General features: G+C 38.9%; 1 protein-coding gene and 1 non-coding gene across 2 annotated transcripts; both read right to left on the bottom strand.

Annotated features, from left to right (window-relative positions):
- Positions 1-235: 235 nt before the first annotated feature.
- TRNAT-CGU (transfer RNA threonine (anticodon CGU)) lies at positions 236-308 on the bottom strand. The gene has a single exon. It is a non-coding gene; the product is annotated as a tRNA-Thr (tRNA).
- Positions 309-11570: 11262 nt separating this feature from the next.
- LOC150075731 (adult-specific rigid cuticular protein 15.5-like) lies at positions 11571-21763 on the bottom strand. Its single transcript, XM_090388088.1, has 3 exons — positions 21654-21763; positions 17385-17474; positions 11571-12190 (listed from the first exon to the last, which is right to left on the bottom strand). Exons 1-3 carry the CDS (start codon positions 21663-21665, stop codon positions 11741-11743), a joined length of 552 nt encoding a protein of 183 aa, XP_090244214.1. The 5' UTR covers positions 21666-21763; the 3' UTR covers positions 11571-11740.
- Positions 21764-23285: the final 1522 nt, after the last annotated feature.

Genomic DNA, 23285 nt, shown 5'->3' with positions numbered 1-23285 from the left:
TGCAGAGTGGTGAAAAACTGTAATTAGGGAAGAAATGCTTTTTAGACCTCGATGAATGTTTAAAATATAAAATTTTGTACTTAGATGGAAGCAGCATTGCATTCTTTGTACAAGTATAAGATAAGATAATAAAAAGAAAAGACTTTAAACTTTGTTAAAATTGCTCGAGGAAATTATTAGGGTGTCAATACACTTAATGAAGAAACGATAAAATAGAAAGTGAAACTTAAGTCACAGCCACCGATGAGATTCGAACTCATGACCCCTGGTTTACGAGACCAGTGCTCTTGCCACTGAGCTACGGCGGCAGTTAGCTATGCCCTTCGAATTAGAAAGGAATTACTGGAGTAGTGGAGTTATGATCACGTGTAAATTCTGACCGATACGGGGATCGATAATTTTGTCTGTATTGTTTTCACAGTACATGGGGAACCCTAATTACACACAGTAGCCAGGATAATTCGAAAGTTGATTTAGTATAAATAATACAGAGTTAGGGGTTGAAAACTTCATGCGTCACCTGAGGAAAACGAAGTTTTTAACCTCTAGCAGGCTTCATGGGTTTTTATTGCCCGTGATGTCTGGTTGTATGAAACTAGATGTCACGGATAATAATAGATTGTTTATTTGATATTAAGAAATCATTACAATTTACTACACGCCCGTTTTAAAATGCAAAACAAACACTGCATAGAATTAATGCAGAGTGAACTAGGAATACTTTTAATACCGAAATGCTAAAAAAAAAAACTAAATCGAACAAATAGTATAATAATTTCAAGAAAGGAATTATCTTAGTCAAAATATGTAGATTGTTCTTAAGGATGTTGGATGATGTGCTAACTCTTTGGATTTTAATTTGGACGGAGCGCATAAACATGTACAATTCATAGATGTGCAGAAGTTTGTCTTCAGTCAACGAGTGGTTTATTGCTGGAACAAGCTTCTATCCGTTATTGTGGGAGTGGATAGCTTGAATAGATTCAAGAAAGAACTAAATAAAGTACTGTTGGAGGGGATGGATAGGTGAAATGCGATTTTTTTTTTTTTTTTTTGGCTGATGCTGTATTAGCTTTCTTTCTTGTATAATTTGCCACTACTGCTGTAATACTGTACTATTACTGATAATAGATTTAAGCTAGTGTGTTTTATCCAATCTTGAAGCTTTTGTGATCAAAATCACTGGACGCTGAATAATACAACACAGTTTAGTTAAGAGAAAAAAATCATGCTGATAACCTAACCTGGTTAGCTGTTTTGACAGGGTCAGTCTTCAGCTGGATATAGGAAGAAAGTAAGTTTAGCAGTATTTATTCGCATTTTAGCAAGTCTGCTAAAATGCGAATAAATACTAAAGTGCGAATAAATAATAAAGTCATCAAAATCTGCTAATGATGTAGATTGGAAGAGTAGTCAGTGGTCAGCGCTTCTTCAGGATGACTCGAATAGGCTTAAAGGATGGTCAAAAAGTTGTGGCTGTGTTTTATTGCGGCCGCAGCAGAATGTAAGGTCTTGGGGAATGCAACCACCAAAATAACTTATTATTATTATTATTATTATCCGTTTATTTCCATAAGGAAACCACCCCGGGACGGCAAAGTGCCAGGAGGGTGCTAAGTACAAATCAGGGTACGAGATACTACGTGCAGTGGGTTACATATACTGAACACGTAGTCTCGTCCCGAAATATTATATACACATTTTATGTTTAATATATATAGTATTTACACATTGATGATTCTGTACATACATTATACAACTGATATATTTACAATTCACTAATAATTCCATCTATAACTTACATATTTACATAACTGTTACAGAAGGTATATTTTTCCAGTCAACAAATTATTATTGTTCTGAAAGCAGAAAGTTTCTCTTTTACTCTAAATTCTTTGGTACTTTGCAGCCGATTCATATTTTGGTAAGTCTGTACGAATCCTGGAAGATCTCTTTCCGGTATGTTGCATCCTCACACAGTTTTTCGGCATCTATGTGTAGTGAGTTAAATATTTTCGCTGCATTTGATGGGAAGAATCTTTGCAGGCTACTAAGATTGTTCAGGACTGGACGCAGTGGATTATTTACTTCCCCGCAACGTCTAGCAGTGATACGCGGTTTGACTAGAATATTATCCAGGACTGGAGCATCCACTCTGCCTGTGAGCATTTGTGCGAGAGTGTGTATGTTCCTGTTAATTGTCCGCTGCATCCAGGGTGTGATGTTAAGGTTTGAGTAGAGAATGGCCCTTGAGATAGTAAAAGGGTGGCCAGCAATTCTGTTAAGCCATCGCAAGAACCAGTACTCGATCCCAAGGACGGACTTATAATGTGAATCTGGAGCTGATGACCAGATTTGCGAGGCATACATTGCAATTGGCAGGACACACCTTAAAATGTACTTGGTCGCTAGCTGAGGATCCCTAATTCCTACCAGTTCCTGTCTAGTAGCCCATAAAGCGGCGAATATTTTTGTCTTCATATGGGCGAAGTGTTGAGCAAAGGTGAGTCTGTCATCCCACTTAAGACCCAGGTCCAGGTGAGAGTGCACTTTTACCACATTAGACCCGTTCACAGAGATCGAGATGTCATTTTTATTCTGCTTGCAAGTTATGGTCATTTGGGCAGACTTCTGCGCATTAATACGGAGCCCGATGCAATCCAGGTAGCTCTCAAATTCTCTGATTGTGCTATTTGCCATCTGACAAATACCTTCTGCTGATTCATGGTCTTTGGAAGTGATGAAGAATTTTACATCGTCAGCATATGTTATAAAATTGTAGTACCGTGCAAGAAACGGCTCCAGGGCGGCCGCGAAGAGAGTAGCCGAAAGAACTCCCCCTTGTGGCACTCCTCGCGAGATGGTAAAGCAAGATTGTAGCTTTTGGTGCTTAACAATAAGTTTTCTATGTTCTAGCAGGCTGGTTATTATAGTTAACAAATTTCCTCTTACATTAAAATAATTCTTTAAAATCGCAATGAGCGCTGGAATTGAGACGTTGTCGTAGGCTGCGGAGATATCCAAAAAAATAATATCAATTTGCTCCTTCTCATTTAGTGCTCTCTGCACGCGAAAAAGGGTTTCCAGTAAGTTTGTTATTGTTGATCTACCCGAAATAACTGAGTGCAAATGCGGTGGTCTATGGCTGAAGCAGTGTTGATTGATGGTGGGAAGCAGTGCTTTTTCGAATACCTTCTGTAGGGTGCAGCTGACAGAAATTGGTCTGTAATCCTTAGCCAATTTTGGGTGTTTAATCTTTGGTATTGGGGTTACAATGTAATTTTTCCAGGCTTGCGGGAAAGCTCCTGACCTGATGATTTCCTGATAGATGTGCAGTAATAGATCTATTATAAATGGGCTACTTATCTTAAGGATGAACATTGGAAATTTGTCTGGTCCAACAGTGGCCTTATTGGGCAGATCGTTGATTGCTTTCATTACGCTCTCTTTGGTGATTTGTATTTCACTCAAAGGAGGTCTTGTTGGTTCCTCTATTGCCGAATGGTTTCGCTTGTTTAAATCTTTCAGGAATTCAAAAATTTTGTTACCATTATCAGTGTTCTCAATTTGATTCAGTCCATGCAGGTTACTAAAAGTGTTATTAGCCCATTCCTTGAAAATGCATTCGGTCATATTCTCTGTGCTATTTCTATTGCTAGTAATTCTTTTTGCTCTTTTTAGTTTATTATGAACAACACTGCAGTGTGCCTGTCTTTTTGCTTTGATGAAATGTGCTCTTTCTTTCTTATAACGAATGTGATCGGCAGGATGACCCGTTCTTTGCCATTTTCTATACAGTTTTTGCTTCCTGAGGAAACTTGCTTTCAGTTGTGGGTTAAACCATTCTTTTGTTCTCTCAGATATTTTGATTTCTTTTGCTGCTCCTTCCAATGCTGTTTGGTATAGCTTTTTAGTGATCATTTCTAAAGCTTCGTCTACTGGCTTTTCTTGCAGGTCATTCCAGTTGTAACTAGTCAGGTGACTGAGAATGACCTCTGATTTAATATACTTCACGGAGAAAAGATACTTACTTTGCTTTTCCCAGTTCGTGTGGTTACCCTGCATGTATTTGTGTATCTTCAGTGCTGCTTCTATTTCAATGGGATTGTGGTCCGACTTAAATTTTATGCAGTTTTGCGCTAGCCTTATGTCTAAGGAACTATGATACAACAGGTCAAGTTGCTGCATTCCCCTTGTCACTGGTGTCGGAAGCTGCGTTAAGTGCAATGCACCCAATGTAGCATCCAGCTCTTTCTTGGCCTCCCTGTGTTTCGGAAAAGGCAAATTAAAATCTCCCGCTATTATTGTGTCGACTGATGGCTTTAGATTTGCAGCAAGCCAAGCATAGAGTTCGTTTCTTGTCTCCTTTGAGTGCTCAGGTGGGAGGTATATGATGCATAACTGTATTTTCACGTGCTCCTTTGAAAAGGTAACGCAAATCCCTTCAAAATTATTTGAATTGGTTTTTCGTTCTCTTATAGGCTGGTATTTATTTTGGTAGCAAATTAGAACTCCCCCTCCTCGCTTATCTGTTCTTCCGGTTCCCACACATTTGCAGTTTGCTGCCGCAGTTAGCCGATCTAACTGTTTTCCATTTCCCAACCAGGTTTCGATTAGGCAAATGAAATCCAGGTCCTCGTACATCATCATCGTTTGTAGGGTGTGGAGCTTATTTGAGATGCTCCTCACGTTTTGTACAAACAGGTGGATGTGATGTTCTGCATTCCCAGCTGGGGGTAGTTTTCTTGATTGCTATTGAGCCCGATTCCTTGCATCATTTTTAACCAGTGGTCTGGCCCATCTGTCTCTGTAGGGCTTGACTAAGGTACCTACTGGCCAGGCGCTTACGTCTTGTAGGCGAGTTGCTTTATCTGGTGGACAAGAGATTATAAAGGAGGAGTAAGCTGGGTGTCGTGTTTTCACCTGCTTTACTTCCACAGTTATCCCATGTTCGCCCTCACACATGGCTTTAATGTTTCTGGGCTGTGTTGTGGGTCCCAGCCTTGATACAAAAATTTGCTCTCTGGTTGCAACGGAAGTAATGTTGTACATTTCAGAAAACCGTTTGTTTGTTTCAGGTGTGTTACAGGAAGACACGTTAATACTTTCTCTGTGAACTGGATTACGTCGTCGGCTGTCCTCGGCGAGAGTAGGCATGAAATTTTGGGATGGGCGGGTTTTTCTACCCTCAAAAGTGTTATGCTTTTTAGGTAGCATAGTGATGTGCGCATAAGTGAGTGGGTTTGCAGGAACATGATTTGAGGGGGAAGATGCAACTCTGGAGTTCGTACTCTTGGAATACATGCATGCTCCAATCATTTCAGTTGATTCCTGTTGTCCTAATATTTCTGAGGCTTCTTTATTTTGGTTTCGACTTTTCCTAGTGGAATGTGTGGAGCCATTTCCTTGTGCTGCCCCTAAAGTTTCACTGGGTTTGGTGCTATTGCTTGCGAGGTCCTGCTGCAAACAGACAGTTCGCGGCTGGGCTTGAGATTCACATATTATTTGGCTGTCTTGTAGTTTTGCAATTCTTTCTGATTTGTTTTCCTCCGAATTCAATTCTTTTCTTGTCTTCTGTTTGTGATTTTCAATGCTTTCTGTCCTCCTGTACAATCCATGCATATCACTTCTACTTTTCTTTGGGTAGCTCTGCCTCGCATAGCAAGTTTCGTCGGTTACGGGAGCCGTTGAGCCACCTTGTGCAACGAGGACGGATTCAAAGCATCCTAGCTTTTCCTCCAGTCGTTTAAGGGTGTGCAATATTTTACTGTTTTGTTCTTTGAGAAGAAAATTCTCTTCCTGCAGTTCCTGTAGCATTTTATGTACAGGGATGAAATTGCTCGCGAGGTTTTCAGCGTATTCCACAGCCTGCATCGAAAAGGGGCTGATGCAGTCTGCAAGGATATCCTTTAATTCCGTAAGCGAGACATATTCTTTACGGTTCTCTTCCTGCCTTTCATCCGGGCTATGATTGCTCCTCTTTCTAGCGAAACCCCCTTCAGAGTGCTCGCAGTCTTCCGGGCAAATATCGCATCCCAAGGTTTCAAAAATTGATCCTTCAGGATGGCCCAAGATGCCATTTCCAAGGTCAGTCTGCGAGAGGATTTCTCTTGTTGCTTGTTCAAGGTCATTAATCTGTTCTGTGCAAGAATCTTCACAAATGACTTCATTGGGTAATTCTTCATTATTTTTCCCTGTTTGTTGCCTACAGGCGTTACATTCAAACTTGCGTTTTCTAGTTTTGTTTAATTTCTTAATATCTACAGAAGTACAATCAGGCTTATTGCAATAGTTTTTGTGACAAGTAACGCATTTAATTATGAAGTCATCATTGGTCAGACATATGCAGCAAGTAAGCGGCACGGCTGATGCGCTGAAATCTGTCATTCTGAAATGCAAATGGGGGCTGGAATTTCAGTAATTTCGAGGCAGGTAGTCTTTAGTACAACAAGATAGGGCACTTCTATCGTTCGATGACTAGCCTATGAAATATGCAGGTGGAAATGGGGGAGGTTTTAATCCCTAACTTTGTCACCGCTTGACCTTGTTCAGAGCTTAAGTGCCGTATTGCCTTAAGCAGAATATTGCTATGTTCCGCTGCACTGAATAGCTATAAACCAACCGTTCCTTTCAACTATTACCCGAAGTATGAATGCTTAAAATCAAGATTAGACATATTACCTGTTCAGGATTCCATTAGTAGACACTATATCCAGATTCCACTTCTCATAAGCTCTCTGTTAATATGCAGTTCATTTATGATCCTTTCAGGTTAACTTAGGTATTTGAGTATTTTTAGGAGCACATAATTCAGTAACTCACTGACCTTCGCCACCTAGCGGAACTCTATACAATTAGGGAGGTTGAACTAAAGATAGTAGAGGAAGAAATTACATGAAGTGTATTATGTGAATGTCCTCGAGACTCGGTGATAGGTCCCTTCGTCTGGAATATTGACTTAGACGAATTCTTAAACAAGTACATATATAACAAGATATATAGCCCATTCCGATGATTTAGCAATTCTGATTACTGGGAATTCTCGTTCTCAATTAGAGAACAGAGCTGAAAATGTGTTAACAGAATTGTACAGATGGTCAAGGATAAATAAGTTGCAGGTTTCACAAGAAAAGACCGTGCAAATGCTATTGAAAGGTAAGTTAAGCATGAATAGAGCATCGGCTGTCAGGCTGAATGGGGGTGCAGTTCGGTATGTCAAAGTCACAAAATATTTAAGAATACAAGTTGAAGAAAGGCTGTTCTTTACTGAGCATGCTAAATATCTTAAGAATAAGATTCGAACATTGTACGCCAAGCTCTGGAAGGTTAAAGGTCTGATTGGGACATAAAAGACCGGGCAATAAACCGTTAGTATCAATGTCTATTTGTCTCCATCATGGCATATGCCTCAGGAGCTTGGGTACATAGAATAAGTAAGGTGGTAATGCAAAAATATACTTTACAGGCACAGATATTTGCCTTATTGGGTGTGACCAGGGCATGTAGAACTGTTTGCTCAGAGTCCCTACAGATAATATCTGAGAAAATGCCTGTTAAGTATGTTATAGTGTTGACTGGTTTATTATGATAAACCAAGAAAATTATAAGAAAGACTGTTCTGGGAGGGTCATCTTGCCCAGATGAAAATAAAGTTCATGTACGGTCAGATCTTATAACTGAGAAAGCCCAAATATTGCAAGAACTGATGGCTTTATGGCAAAATGACTGGCAAAATTCTAATAAAGGAAGACAGACATATCTATTCTTCCCCCAAGTTGGATTAGTAAATAAAAAGAAGCCAAGGCTTCTTTTTATTTACTAATCGACTTAAGTTCGACTTAAATGCAACATTTCTAATAACAGGACACAGTTTTGCATATAGATTGTTCCAACAAGGTTTAAAACAGCAAGGAACTTGTCAATGCGCACAGGAGGAAACTTCTCAACATATTATGTTGGAATGTGGAAATTATTTAAGACTAAACTTGCAGATGTCTTCTGGAGATAAAAGAGGCTCTCTGGGTATTGTCCACAGAGAAAAGATTGTTTAAGTATTTTAATGACTTTTTAAGTGCTGTGTTTAGAAGACGGAAAACTTATTACTAGATAGATGCCAGCCTCCTTGCGGAAGGGGATGGAAACTCCTTTGACTAAAATATATTGATTAAAAAGTTGTCAAGATATGTTCTGTTCAGAGAAGGCTAAGTGGCAGTAACGAAATTTTGTTTCGTTCGTTTATGTTTAAATTTTTATAACTAACCGTTTTTGAACTCTAAAACTCAGACATTAAGAAAACAATATGTCCCAAGCCATGGATAGGCTTCGGCCTAGGGAATGGTTGAACATATGGTATCTTAAATGGAAACCTCTGGCGAACTGCAGATACAAAGTTATGATTCAACAGGGTCAAAACTTGCAAGCTTGGCATTAAATATAGCTCGTGAAAATAAGTAGAGTATATAAACTGGGATGAAATCAATTTTGAGTTGATTCAGACGTTGCAAATGTAACGTTAGGGATAAACTTTATAGAGTAACAAGACCCTTGGAGGCAGTGGACCAGCTGCTTTGCTAATGCTGCAACACAGGATTCTAACAACGCGTTTTCCCCGCCTCGGGTTCTGAAATGACATTGATGGTAATATCCAAGAAAGTCACTGGGACAGGTACAGCATGCCTGATATAGAAACACGTCTCGGTACAAAATAAATAGAACAAGAGGAAGGTGGACTTTAAGAACTTGCACGGCAGGAGCAGATGCACAGTCTTGAAGGTCCTGTACATCGCCAAATACATTTGACATTGAATGGAATATACAGTAATTTGGATTAGATCGTAGCGCATCTTCTTTGCAAGCCAGAACCAGGCGCTTGCCTGTATTATAGCTGTGTTTCTGCAGCGCAGGAACAAATTGGCAAAAATACAGCTATAATACAAGTTCAAGCAACGATAATTGAACCATCAAGACAGTTTGGAGAGACGCGAAAGTGAGAAAGTATATTTTCTGACTTCATCGCGGCCCCTAAACGTTAGTTCATCTCCGTCATGGTTCTCTGTGATAATATACAAGACTCTGTACAATGTCCAGAAATGAGTGTAGTGCTATGTTTGCGAAATGTGTGTGCTGTTGTGTTTGGACACCTGTGAGATTTGGGAAAAATACCTTCCATTAACATCCCAGAGTACAGCTGGGTAGCACAGTTGGTAGGATCGCCGTCCTACCCACACCAGGTGGAAAAGACCTGAGTTCGAGTCTCGTCGATGACGTGAGGAATTTTGATGGATCTTTTTCACCACGTGGCTGGGTTAGTCGGTCTCAGACAAGGGTAGCATTTCTCCCGGAAACTTGGGTTATTTCGTCCAGCAAATAAAAAATCGATCTCAGAACACACGCAATTTACAGACAATATACACGAAACAATATGTTCGCTGATTCCTTAGTCGCTGATGCTCCCAAAACCCAACGATAACAACAACACGAGCTGTAAAAGCAACTGCATTCATGCTAAAATCAAGCAGATCAACAAAATGTAGTACATGGATCGAGACGTTGGGCTTAGACAATCCGATGTGGGAGTCATGTTAGGAAACAATCTGTCCGTGCCATTTCAGCAAATGTGCAACGCCGGTGGCTGACATAATCACCGCGTGAAATAACAAGTGTGACCGCGTACAGCAAACGCTCTAGCAGACGCTGAAATTAAGAGGAAGAGACGAGGACGCTCAGAACAATATTATTTAGATCCCGTCATTTCTCAACGAATAATGACAAAAAGGAGTTCAGGGTGGGCACATGAAGCAATATTAGTACAAGGACGATGCGTGGGTCGCTGCATCGCATCAGATTTTCCCAATGAGATGAAGAACAAACATCGTTGCACGTAATGCGCAGCCTCGACTTGCTTGATGCACAATCCATCGTAATTGGTCCCTTCCATGGAACATTGAGAACCTGTGTTAGAGAGAGAGAGAGAGAGAGAGAGAGAGAGAGAGAGAGAGAGAGAGCATTATGGTACATGGTTTTCTGATGTTATGGCTATGTTTGGGTTGGGTCTGGTGGAAATCAGAAGGACATTATTGTACTGTTGAATCAACAGAACAATAAAGGGCGAGAATCAACTCCGTTTGGGCTCCATTGAATCAACATGGCCTTAGTCGCTGATGCTTCTGAAACCCAACTACAACAACCACAACAATAATAAAAGGTTCTTCAAAACATGCAGGTGTCCAAAACATGGGCGCCTCCGTAGCTAGGTGGGAAGGAGCAGCAGTGCGTAGCACACGCTTCTTGATTAGACCGAGGTTCGAGCCCACCACCAAATACGGAGGATGCGGAAAGGTCAGGGAACGACCACCGCATATTCCCGGAGCATGGCCTTAGTTGCCAATGCTCCTAAAAACCAAATAACAAACAAACATCCAAAACATGCAACTACACTACTTTTAACAATGTAGTGTAGTTGTCAAAGTTTTTCCATGATTGACTCTATCTTCTAAGATAGTGGCATTGCTATTCTCCTGGGGATGGGTGAAATCGAAGGATATCGATGTATCGTAATAAATTAAGAAAAAAAAGCAAAACACAAAAGACCCTTCCACACCACACATTGTAGGTAGCGGCAAACGATGCAAGGAAGCAAGCTTATATAGCATCAGCCACAAAAAAAAAAAAAAAAATCCTTGCTCAGCTCATCTGAGGCGCCGACTATAGAAACCAATCTTGGCATTGAGTAAGTGGAACACGAAACAGATTTTGGTTCACGCAAAAAAACAGAAGCGATCGGAAGAAGAACAAGACTGAGAAAGAAAAGCAGCTAAGAACACTGAATACTGGAACAAGATTGTAAATGGGTGCCCAGTGGAGTAAGCCATCTAGAATAAGATTTGGTCGTTTATAGAGTATGCGCAGAAGTTGCTAAGACCATAAGGTTCATGTAACATGTCTACAAATCGTGTAAATTCTGCGGTCAGTTTTAAATTTCAAATAAGAGTAATTCTGTTCGAAGTCTGTTAGCGAGAAGGTCGAATTTCTAATTATCCCAGATTTAAATGAATTCCAAAGTGAATTCGAAACGTCTGTTCTGTTCAAGATTAACTGGTTAAATGGAAAAATCACATTTAACATAAATTTTAGTCGAGGTAACATAAACTAGAAGTTTGCTTTATAAACATGGAGTCAAATTTTATTCACTGAAAACATTATGCCACGTAATCCATTCTCATGAGATTCTTTTCTCTTTTAATTATTTTTGATTTCATATTTACTTATTTTGTTCTTTTGGAATACATTATTATTTCATACCAAGTAATAATTGCTTTGGGGATGTCCACTATTTCATTGCGCCATTGGACATGATTAAGGCCAATGGTGGCCTTACTTATGAAAGAACTTTGTACTTCCAGAAAGATACCAGAAAGAAAGACTCCATTAAAAATATAGAAAAGTTAAAATCTAAGTTTACTTATTTTGTTTAAGATGGCTCTTTTAACTGATTGCAAATTACGAGAATATATAAGTACCGCTACAGCTTTCTTACTGAGTGTTGGTGCTGTAATACTAAGACTACAAGATCAAAGTATTGCTTTATTTAGGCAATCGTACATATCCCAGGTACTGGAGCAGAAAAGTCCCTGAGAAAAGGCAACATTTTATCCACAAAAGCTGCAACTGCAATACTCCCAAACATTTTTACATATATTTCCAATATCATATTACAAGCGGTCTTGTGCCAATCTCAAAATTAATAGTAACGTCTGCCATGGTGAGGACTGTGATATCTTGGGTCGTAATACCCGCTGTGCTGCCTTGCGTAATAATCGTACTGTCCATCATAATAAGGGGAAGCTCTGTAGCCGGATAAATACCGAGCAGGCTGGTCGTGATGGGTACTCACAGGGCGAAATCTGGGTAGGGTCACAGGACGAACAGGAACACCACTCTGAGGATAACCGGCAGAGTTGATGCGAATATCGGCGGGATTTTGGTTGGCAGTTCCTGGTTCATTGGTGTTGATCACCGCTCTGAACCCGTTCTCGTCAGCCGTGTAATCCACAGTGCGACTCCGACCGTCGACGTCTTGCAGGCTGTAAGAGCCGACCCTGTTGTTGTAAATGTCTGACCTTTCGCTGCGGGAGTCACGAGAACCATCGGCTCGGTGGATATCGTAATTGAAATCATAACTTCCAGCGTCCTAAGGGAAGATAAAGACACAATAAAAGTTAATAAATAAATTTACAAAATTTGATTGAATAAATAATTAATTTATCAGTGCATAATAACACATTTAAAGTAATTCTCTTAGTTCATAACTTTAGCGCTAGGTGACACAACAAGTTCCAACTAGTTTCTTCATGTAGCCTAATAGTTTCTAGTTAGTACGAGCTCAGCAGTGTTTCTGTGCATCGTTGGTCCACAGATTACCTTGTTAATAATATTTTAGAACAGATGCCCTCAAACATGTAAAATTCAAATACACTAACTAACATTAGTTAGTGCATTTGAATCGCTACTACGTTTTTGAATTTTTTAGACAAACCAAAGTTTGTATATTGGAATCATTATTGTAACATCTCACGTTGTGAAATTTTCCACAACGAGTTGCCTTCCTTATACTTCAAATAAGTATTGCTTCCCCCATTAGAGAAGACTATTGTTACCTATTTTCGGATGAGTACCACCAGTAGCGCTCCTGACTCCAGATCAGAAGGTTGCGTGTTCGAATCACGTCCGGCTCATGTTTTTATCAGAGTGGAATTTGAGCAGCACTTCTACATGACAGCTTTTCCCCCCTATGTAACAGTAGTCTTCTCTAATGGGAAGCGTTACTTATTTGAAGTATAAGGAGGGCAAGTCGTGAAGGATTTCACAGTATGAGATGTTACAATAATGATACCAATGTACAAACTTCGGTTTGTCTAAAACAATTCAACTATGTAGTAATGAAGCAAATGCACTAACTAATGTCACAGGTTACATTCTTTTAAAAAGAAGCATCGTTGGATATGCGGTTTAAATAACGTATAGTTATTGAAGCTTTTAGCAACTTTTGTTCCATTTCCAATGCAAAAAGTGTATTTTTAAACGTTTTGTGATAATCGCTACGATCCGGGAAACAAGAGACAGTAATTTCATTGTAAACATCTTCGTATCTGAAAATATTCACAGTTCAAGCATCGGTCGACAAAGTGATGTTGACTGTGTGTATATCCACACCGAATTTTTGGAGAACGGGACTACAGTCAGTTCACTCCGGTACAGTGATACATACCCATGCTCAAAAAAGAATCGAAATTTGAAGATGTTCCTCATTTTCCATACCACACTTTGTAGAGATAGGTGGTATCAAAATGTTTGCTTATGACGTCAAACTTTACTCACCAATCAATGCACATAACCTTCAGGCTACAATAAATGTTTTCGCTAATTTGGCTGCTTTAAATGGTCTTAACATCAACTCGAAGAAATTCTGTTCAGTTACTTTCGCAGAACCAAGGAGAACTATGTTTTTAGAAGATCGCTATTCTGTCAATGATACCATACTTCCTATAGTTTCTGAAAATGATCTGGGAATCACATTTATTGGAGATATTATTATTATTATTACTATTATTATTATTGCTCATATTATTTCTCCCTGATTAGGGGATTCTACTCCGTGACGGGTACTGCTATCAAGTACACAGGGTGGTCGTAATGTTTGGTGTTACTGTTGGTCGAGTAACTCTCTCACTATCCTACAGGTGTTCAGGATTGCGACTTTCTGGAGTTCCTTATAGGTGTTCTCTGGCAGACCTATTGCTGCTAGGCTGCTGTGTAGGATCTTTGGCACCATTCCGGTGGTTGACACGATGATAGGGATGGTCGTTACTTCTTGCGTATGCCACATCTCCTTGACCTCATGTCTCAGGTTCGTGTACTTATTAATTTTTTCCTCATGGGTTTTCTGGACATTGCTGGTGTTGGACACCGCTATGTCCATCAGGTAGAAAGCCTTTTCCATCTTGTCCACAAGGGTTATGTCCGGTCTGTTGTGCAGGATGGTCTTATCCGTTATTATGGCGCGGTTCCAGTACAGCTTGTGGGCTGGGGTCTCTAGTACTGCCTGTGGTTCGTACTTGTAGTATGGTACACTTTCTTTGGTCAACTGGTATTTCCTTGCTAGTTTCTGATGTTTTATCCTGGCTACGTAGTAGTGTCTACGAACGTACTCAGTCTGAGTGATCACCTTGCATCCCCCTGTGATGTGCTGGATCGTTTCTGAGGCCAGGTGGCATCGTCGACATGTGTCATCTGACATTCCGGTCTCCTTTGCGATGTATTTTCTATAGTTTCTGGTGTTGATTATTATTATTATTATTATTAGCCATATGGTGCAAGGAAGCCTGAGGCTTATGCTGCATTAGCCAAAAAAAACAGAAATTCTGAATTACCTTTTGAGAGAGAGAGAGAGAGAGAGAGAGAGAGAGAGAGAGAGAGAGAGAGAGAGAGAGAGAGAGAGAGAGAGAGAGAGAGAGAAGGGAATCACCAAGAAAGAGAAGAATGATGATATCCATCTCAGGACCCTGGGTGTGCCAAGCCCATACTCACCAAATATGAGCCCCTGGGGTTAAATCCTCGGTTCTTAGTGTGTGCTTCTGTTTAAACTGACTATTTAAAAGACATTAAAGGAAAAGCGAAGGAGTGTGAATTCACTAGAGAGGCAATAGGAATATTAAAAACACTAGCAGAAAGAAGCATGGAAATAGGAAAAGATGCCTGGCAATCTGTTTTGTTGTTCTCGAAAATGCTTTTGACAGAGTGAATTGGGTCAAGCTGATGGAAGTCCTAGGAAAGATTAGCCTAGATAAAAGAGATTTAAAACTAATTTGGGAACTTTACATGGGACAGACTGGAGGTTCGGATTGATAGAGAGGAATCAGAAGAAGAAGTAGACATTGGTAAGGGTGTAAGGCAAGGACGTTCCATGTCCCCTTTACAATTTAATATATATGCAGAAGCATTGATGAAAGAGTATAAAAAAGAGCAGAAAGGAGGTGTAAAAATAGCAGGGGAGAGGATAAAGACAATAAGATTTGCAGACGACCGGATATTGATTGCTAATAATGAGAAGGAATTACAGAGCTTGAACAGCAAAGTAAAGGAGTACAATATGAAGATTAACAACAAGAAAACCAAGATAATATTAGTTTCAAAGTGGCCAGGAAGAAGAATCGATGTAACATTAGATGGAACAAGATTGGAACAGATACAGATACTTGAGAAGCATAATGACAGAAAATGGGAAGAGCCTGGAGGAAATAAAAACAAGAATTGCAATGGACAAAGAAGCAGTAATAGAAAAAAAACTATTGAGAAGAAATTTCAAGAAGGAATTAAGAAATCAAATGGTGAAAATTAATATGGACTGTTGCACTCTGTGGCTCAGAGACATGGACACTGGGAAGAGAAGAAATTAGACGGCTAAAAGCTTTCGAGATGTCGGTGCGGAAGAGAATGGAAAGAGTGAAATGGGTGGACAGAGTGAATAATAAGGATTTATTGAGGAAAGTAGGAGAAGAGAGTTCTTTTACGTTAGTAAAAGAACTTAGAAGAAGATAAAAGAACTTTATAGAACATGTTTTGAGAAGAGAAAGTATGTTGAGGATAGTGATTGAGGGAGATGTGTGGAAAGAGAGCTGTTGGCAGAAGGAGAATCGGAATGATGAATTGGATTGGAAGAAGAAATTATGCAGGAATTAAAAGGAAAGCACAGGATAGAGAAGCATGGCGTCAGTGGAGCCCTGAACCTGCTTGAGGACAGAGAACTTGAAGAAGAAGAAGAAGAATCTCTAACAGGTTGTCTTGATGATCGGTTGTACCTAAATGAAGCTGTTTTCATCTATGTATGGCGTTATGATTTCTAACATGTCACTCTCTTGAAACAGCTTGCTTTCGTGACATCTTTTTAGGACTAGAGAAAACCAAGAAAAAATCTTATTCTTTTACTCGTATTCCACTGATTTCCAGGTAGAAACGACAATTGTATTATCGCATTAATGACTTTTAAATTTCATTTATACGGTATTTCCGTTTGTGCTTGTAATTTTATGTATGCTAGTGTATTGATATTGCTCTACTGTACACATCAATTGGGCACATGCCTGGAGTGTACTGCCCTCGCGTGCAGCGCAGTTGATATAAGCACCGTCCTCCTCACACCGTGTCTTTTCCAATCGGTGTGGCACCTAAGAACCGTACAATTATAGTGTATTTTGGATTGAATAATAATAATATCCCGGGAACAAAATAGTCGCCTGGAACTATTTTGTTCCCGAAAAAACTTAACACTTCCAAGATAACAGATACATGTATAACTACTGTGATAAAGCCTTTTGAGCAGAAGGAATTTTAATTGAACGGTAGACAAAAGCTTGTTAAGCGTTGGACAAAATGTATCGTGTTAGGTGGAGTGAATGTACAAAAATGATATTCAAATTAAACACAACATTTTCACCTACAACTACATTTCTCTTTTTCGTTTTATCTATCATCATTAAAAAGTTATGCAATATTAGGCGTTACTTTTCGGTCCATCCCCGTATAAACAATACATTTGTACATCACATTTATTCATTTCCGCTTTCGAAGCTCTGTGTCAAAAGCGGAACCATTTCACACGTTGTGCATGACAATGTACCACAGGGCGGCGCCTGTAAGACAACTTTTGAACCGCGAAGCTGGAAAACGAGCCCTCGTGGGTAGCACAGTTGGTATAATCACCGTCCTCCCCACAACGGGTGGAAAAGATCTGAGTTCGAATCCCGTCAGTGAAGCGAGGAATTTATGGATCTTCTTCAGAACGTGACTGAGTTAGTCGGTCTCAGTTTTTCGGCATCAAACAGGCAAATGGACCACATGCAATTTAGAGACGTGTAGTACATACGGAGCAATATAGCCTAAGTCACCGATGCATCCAAAAAAAAAAAAAACTGTGCCGATTGTCTTAACACGCTAATCGTTTATGTCCATATATTTCACAGCTATGTGGGCAAATTCTCAAGTGAAGCCGTAGGTGTGGCAATTTCGAGCACGGTCACTGTATTAAAAGCAAAATTAATAAAATATTTTGTTTTAGAAAATATTTTATTTTCTAAAACAAAATTTAAAAAAAGCCAGTTTAAACGCTTTCTGGTATTTCAAGAAATGGAACTGACTGCAATGTTATTTTCCCCTCTTAATTTTCACAGAATCATTCGCACATTTTTCTTTTCGTCTCTCTCTCTCTCTCTCTCTCTCTCTCTCTCTCTCTCTCTCTCTCACACACACACACACACACACACACACACACACACACACACACACACACACACACACACACACGACATATTCCTGATGAAAATACTTACATCCTGTTGTCTGACAGTCTGGCTGGTGCCATCAGGGTGGACCACAGACTGGCCCGTTACGGCAGTGGCAAAGATGGAAACCAACACGATCTACAAAAATACCAAATTGATTTAACATTTTTCAGTCGAAATTGTACCAAAACATAGTACATTTATCATTTTATACTTAAAATATTGCACTACTTGGTAGGCGATTGTAGGCCTCATTGTAATATAATAAGTAAAATGAATGATCTGTGCCGGTGCTATCAATGTTTGTAAATGGTGTGTGTTCTCTGGTCGGTTCATATGTTTTCCTATTAGAAGAACCTAGTTTCTGGTTCTTCTAACAGAACATTGCTCATGAAACTTTTGCTCCCTACCAACAATTAGTAACGGTGTGATGATTAGTGCATCTTAAGATGTAGCTGTTTTCGAAGAACAGAACAGTAATTAGTACTAAGTTCACCTATAAAGTGCTTCTTCATCAGATATAAAATTGGTAATTATTAGCATTTCTTCACAGTTTTGTTTTAGCGAATCAGATCCTCCAAGATGAGTGCTTTCACGGCAGTCACAGCAACTACGAAGTTCCACACTGTTTGGAAATGGTGTGGATTAGATTCCCAACTTGTAGTACGAAACTTTTGTGATTTTGTTAGCCGTATTAGTCGATGCTGCAGAGAGGTGCATGACTTTTGATCCTAAAAATGCAAGTATTTCATCCATTAAAAACGTAATCGCACATAGAATGCGCTCAACGGACATGTTATTCGAAAGGCTCCTTGGGTAAGGACGAACCCCGAATTATGAGCCCCTGAAAATATATCCTGAAAAATAAAATAAAAAAGCAGTTTCCAGCCAATCTGGCTAACCGGGCTTCTGGCAAATGTCATCTTTTCGAGGATGTCACATTAAATTACAAGAAACGATTACGGCTGGCTATAAAGGGCTCTCTACAGGACAATGGTAATTTTATTCATGACGAAGAAAATTAATGTAATTTATTAACGCTTACGCTTGGAATAACGATGAAATTAATGGTTCTTGCTTATTAGTTTTATTGGATATCCCATTATATAAGGCCTATGTTAGACCACACTTGGAATACTGTGTTCAAGTATGGAGACCGCACTTAAAGAAAGACATCGAGCTTCTTGAAAGGGTGCAAAGAAGGGTAACTCGCCTGGTGAGATCGGCAAAAGGGCGTCCTTATGAAGAAAGACTTCGAATATGTGGGTTGCAGAGTTTGGAAACTAGACACCTTAGAGGAGATTTGATTGAGGTGTTTAAGGCTCTGAGAGGCATCAGTAAAATGAATGAGGACAAAATTTTCAAGATTATAAATGATGCTAGAACTAGGGGACATAAATTCAAGTTACGGGGGGGAGATGTTTAGATTGGACTGCAGGAAGTTTTATTTTAGCCAGCGAGTTATAAATTACTGGAATAAGTTGCCTTCATGGGTGGTAGAGGCCGACAGTTTGGGGAAATTCAAAGGTCATCTGGATAGTACTTTCGGGTAAGGGAAGCGCATAGGATGATAGGATTAATTTCCTTTTTATTTATTTTTTATTTCATTTTATTATTTTTATTTATTTATTAATTATTATTATTTATTTAATTTTTGTTTTTATCATTGTTTTGTTCGGATTTTTTTTTTTTTTTTTGGCTGGTGCAGCATAAGCCATAGGCTTTCTTGCACCATACGGCCGTTACTAATACTAATACTAATACTAATATTGTAATTATTCGTAACTAGTTTTGTCACGCTACCAGAGGCAATTTTTATGTGAACAAGGGGTGCTCCGATACTTTTGGTAGAGCAATATATATTAATTATATAAAATCAATTAAAACTCTGGAAAATCACTGATACTACTATCAATAAAAGGAATGGAATAGGTAGAGCAGAATCATTGCCAAAATATTAGCCAAGTCCTTCCAATTCAAATAAAATTTGAATTGGAAGGACTTGAGGGGGGGGGGGGTTATTGTGCCACACCGCAATCCACTTCGTAAAACAACAAATCAAAACTTTATTTAGATTATTAAAAATATTTTAAACCTTACTTAGCAGCTGAATAAGGTTTACTGTTCCAATAAATATACAGTTCTGAATATTATATACCTAAAACTCCATGTGGACTCCATTATATAATTAAACCTCCATTAGCATTATCTACAGCAAATATATTTCCATTTTTTGGACCCTAAAAACGAATCATAATTCGAAAAAGATAAAACAACGGAAAATACATATGAATTATTTACCACAGTTCAGCTAGGGAAATTCGTCCCGACTTCCTTTTGATTCGGTGGCTATAGTATTCGCAGTGACAGAGCACACCAATTAATGGTGGAATATTTGAAAATATTTGTCGTTTATAAAGAAACCAGAACGCTTTCCAGTGCCCTTCAACGCCTGGTCTTGATTGCGCAATACTGCAGAGGATTCATCGTAAAAAATACTTTGTACTCTTTGACTAAAAGTCATGACGTTATGCGACAGAATCTGAAAGGTTCTAAGCAGATATAAATATTTGGTTATCTAGAGGTATGCATTGCAGATCACTAGCAGCCAATGTGTTATTAATGGACTGAAATCTTGCATTATCTATTGTCACATAAGCAGACTTTAGAAAGAATATATGCAGATAATCTTGGAAGTTCGTCAGCGCCTTTCGGCATAAAACGATCCGTCTGTCCAAGTTTATCATTACCATAGTACAATCACCTAAAATATTCAACATATTAACAAAATATAATTCTCTCCAAGTAATGGTAAACTTGGATGCAAATATGAGGCGAATTTAACTATCATAAGAATGCTATTAGTAAACATTGCAGTAAAAATATTGCCGTTAAGCTTTAAACCAACTTTATTGGGAATTACTATATATTGTAAAAATATTAGAAGCGCTGCAAACAAAGCTCATTTTGGACATCATCTAACCCACAGGAGATGCGATGTAAATATGTGCGCAGTTTGCTTCGATATACATGTATTTGAAAAGTCGCTGAGGAGTCAGGAGATGGACGACGAGCTTACAAAATTCATGTTTCATTACTTCAAATGATACATAGTTTGAGGAACGATACGCAGATAATAGTAACAGAAAAGTTGAATTTTACGAGGGAAGATCACGAATGTAGATAAAGAATCCAAGTACGTTTTAAGATATTGCTTCAGTGATGAAACTTTCTACCATTTGAATGGAACTGTTAGCACACACGACACTGGAGCAATAACAGTCTTCGTTAGTTGCAGATTACAAATCTCAAATTGATCCACGGATGTGGGTAGTCCTTTATGGACAAATGATTATGGGTCCACACTTTTTTTATATCCTTTTCCACTAAACATTTTGCGTTTTCTGACAAGGCGTGTTGGAAAATTGCATCATTTCGTTCCATCACTTGTTGTGGAAAGATGCATATATGAAATGTCTAACAGGTATCCAACATTTTTTTTTAAATTCAACAAGGGATGGCGTCCCCTTTATTTCATATGTGTAGTCGCAGAGAGTAGTCGGATAAGAACATGAGGAATAGATGGATAGGAAGTATGCAGCTGTATGCACCCACGAAGTCCTGATTTTTTTCGTGCCTTGCTTTCTTTGATTTCTGTAGAGATATTTGAAGTGCCAAAGCTGTTTATCAATATAGACTAAAACTGGGGAAACAATGAGTTGAAAGCTAACATCGCAACAGAATGCAGAAAATTAGTAAAGATAGAGTAACTCTTAGCTAAACGGCTAATTTAAGAAAACATGTGGACCCGTAAACGTTTGCTTCATCTGGACCTCACAAACGTATACAGACTGCATGCGACTCGAGACACCTCATATTCGCCATCCTGTTTTCCGATATCCGAAACACAGAATGCTTTTTAAAACTCACTGTGCGAAACTGCGCAACTTCTGGAAAGAAAGACCTCGCGGTTAGCACAACGGCTGCGACTGATATTAGCATTAGACCTGGATTCGATTCCCCCTCAGAATCAGATGGACTTTTTGTCACGGCAGATTTATTCGGTACAAGGGGTATAGATCGTACGATTTTTCATTCCAAAAAGTAAGAAATACAATATAGTTTGTGATGCCTTAGTTGCATAAGCGCTTATTCCGAATTACCAATCAACCATTAACAATTAAAAAAAGATTTTAAGGCAGATAAAATTACTTAAATTATGAAAATGTAAGAAACCGAAAAATAAGCCACGTTTAAAACGTACGTAAGGCGGTAAAAATCTAAGCCCAACCAAAATCATAAATGAAAGTAACTTACAGCAGCAAACATTGTGACTTCTGGCAGACACCAAGCACTCTACTGACACACTGACCGCATGCCTCCTTATATTTCGTAGGGAGGAGCAAAAATTCTCGGGATTTCCACTCCATCTTATGGCGATCCCACATAAGTCGAACCCCCTGGTCAAAAGTTAAGCCTACCTTAGGCCTCATTATAACAAGGTTAGGGTGGACTCAGTTGGGTGTTGTGTCGAGCCGAGCAATGCGATACTGAGTTGCACGAAGACTCCGCCTCATTGTTCAACATAAAAACGGGTGGATGCGCTTTAAAAGATGGGGGATGGGGGAAGAATATTCCAAGGTTTCACTTTCTCCGAACATCACTCATCCGTTTACTCCGACAAATACCAGCGCATGCGTACCTCGATCTCAATAAATTACTTCACGCGCCAAGTGAAGATATGGGCGGATTATGAAGTCACAATTATGAGTTTAAAGTCAATTAAGCGATATGACTAAACACCTGCGCTAAAACAAAGGCTTAAACGGAATTAAATTGCTTTTTAAAATACAATTATCGAGGTAAACCTAATTAAATTGGCATTTGAGAAATGAGCGCTAAATTGTTATTTGGTGAGCGAGAAAAATGAAAGAAAAACTAGGTTAAAAATTTAGATTTTTTTTATATCTAAAAGATTGAACTAATTTTAATCTATTACGTTAACATGATTTCTTTATGCGTATTAAATTTCCATAATATCGATATTGTGGAATATTATATTGATATTATTATGTTTCGTGTATTGCTATTAACCTAAGCATAGAGTTGTACAGCAATCCCGAGACACTCGCTATAAGACTGAATTGGGAAAAAGCTCGACAATAAATTCAATAAATCACCATCGCTGTTTCACTGATTTGTTTTCTAGGGATCACTGATGAAAAACTTAATTTACATACTTGAGGTATGCAAAGCCACATACATCAGTATCTTGTGTCCGTATTTGCGTGTATCCTGCGGTCGGTTTTATCTCTTTGCTGAATGAAAAACCCGAGTTTCCAGGAGATCAAACCATACAACCTTCGGGCGGATCTGATAAATGGTGGAAAATTATAACGTCCAGCAACAGTCTGCCAGCATACTAAGCTTCCACCTTCCACCATAATTAGTTGGCTCCTGTCACACCATGGGGAAGAGCGAATGGAATGTACTTTGTGTTTATTTTTCAATGCAAGAAGCACAACTAGATATGAGGAGATATGCGGCAATATGAGAAGCCCTACTTGTCCTAATCACCTAATTTTCAACCAGAATTAAGATTCATACTCTTTCTCTAATAGGGGTGTTATATACTAACTGGAGATTTAATCTCGTAACCACTGCGTACATAATAAAAACTACCTGGTGAACTAACGCACTAACATAAGCACGTTCAACTACAGTTGACATCAAAAGGTATAAAAGAACACGAGTTTAGTAATACGTAATAATTTTAACTCAGACATAATTCCGACTGACTGACTTGTCTGGGAGGTTTGCTTAGTATATTTATGATATGTAAAATCTGAGAACATGTAGGCTAGAACTGTCTAGAAACTACCAAAAAACTGATCGCTGGAACAAGATACAATCGAAATCAGCGTTAATAATATACAAGGTTTACCATAT

The sequence above is a fragment of the Mastigoproctus giganteus genome, chromosome 13 (assembly GCF_048544385.1).
Source record: "Mastigoproctus giganteus isolate SK-2022 chromosome 13, ASM4854438v1, whole genome shotgun sequence".
In the NCBI taxonomy this organism is placed as follows: domain Eukaryota; kingdom Metazoa; phylum Arthropoda; class Arachnida; order Uropygi; family Thelyphonidae; genus Mastigoproctus; species Mastigoproctus giganteus.
This window is presented reverse-complemented; position numbering and strand designations above follow the sequence as displayed.

Excerpts from the sequence above, each read along its gene's own strand:
- LOC150075731 (XM_090388088.1), bottom strand. Across the intron at positions 12,191-17,384 it reads AGACTGTCAGACAACAGGAT|GACGCTGGAAGTTATGATTT; the intron begins GTAAGTATTTTC and ends ATCTTCCCTTAG.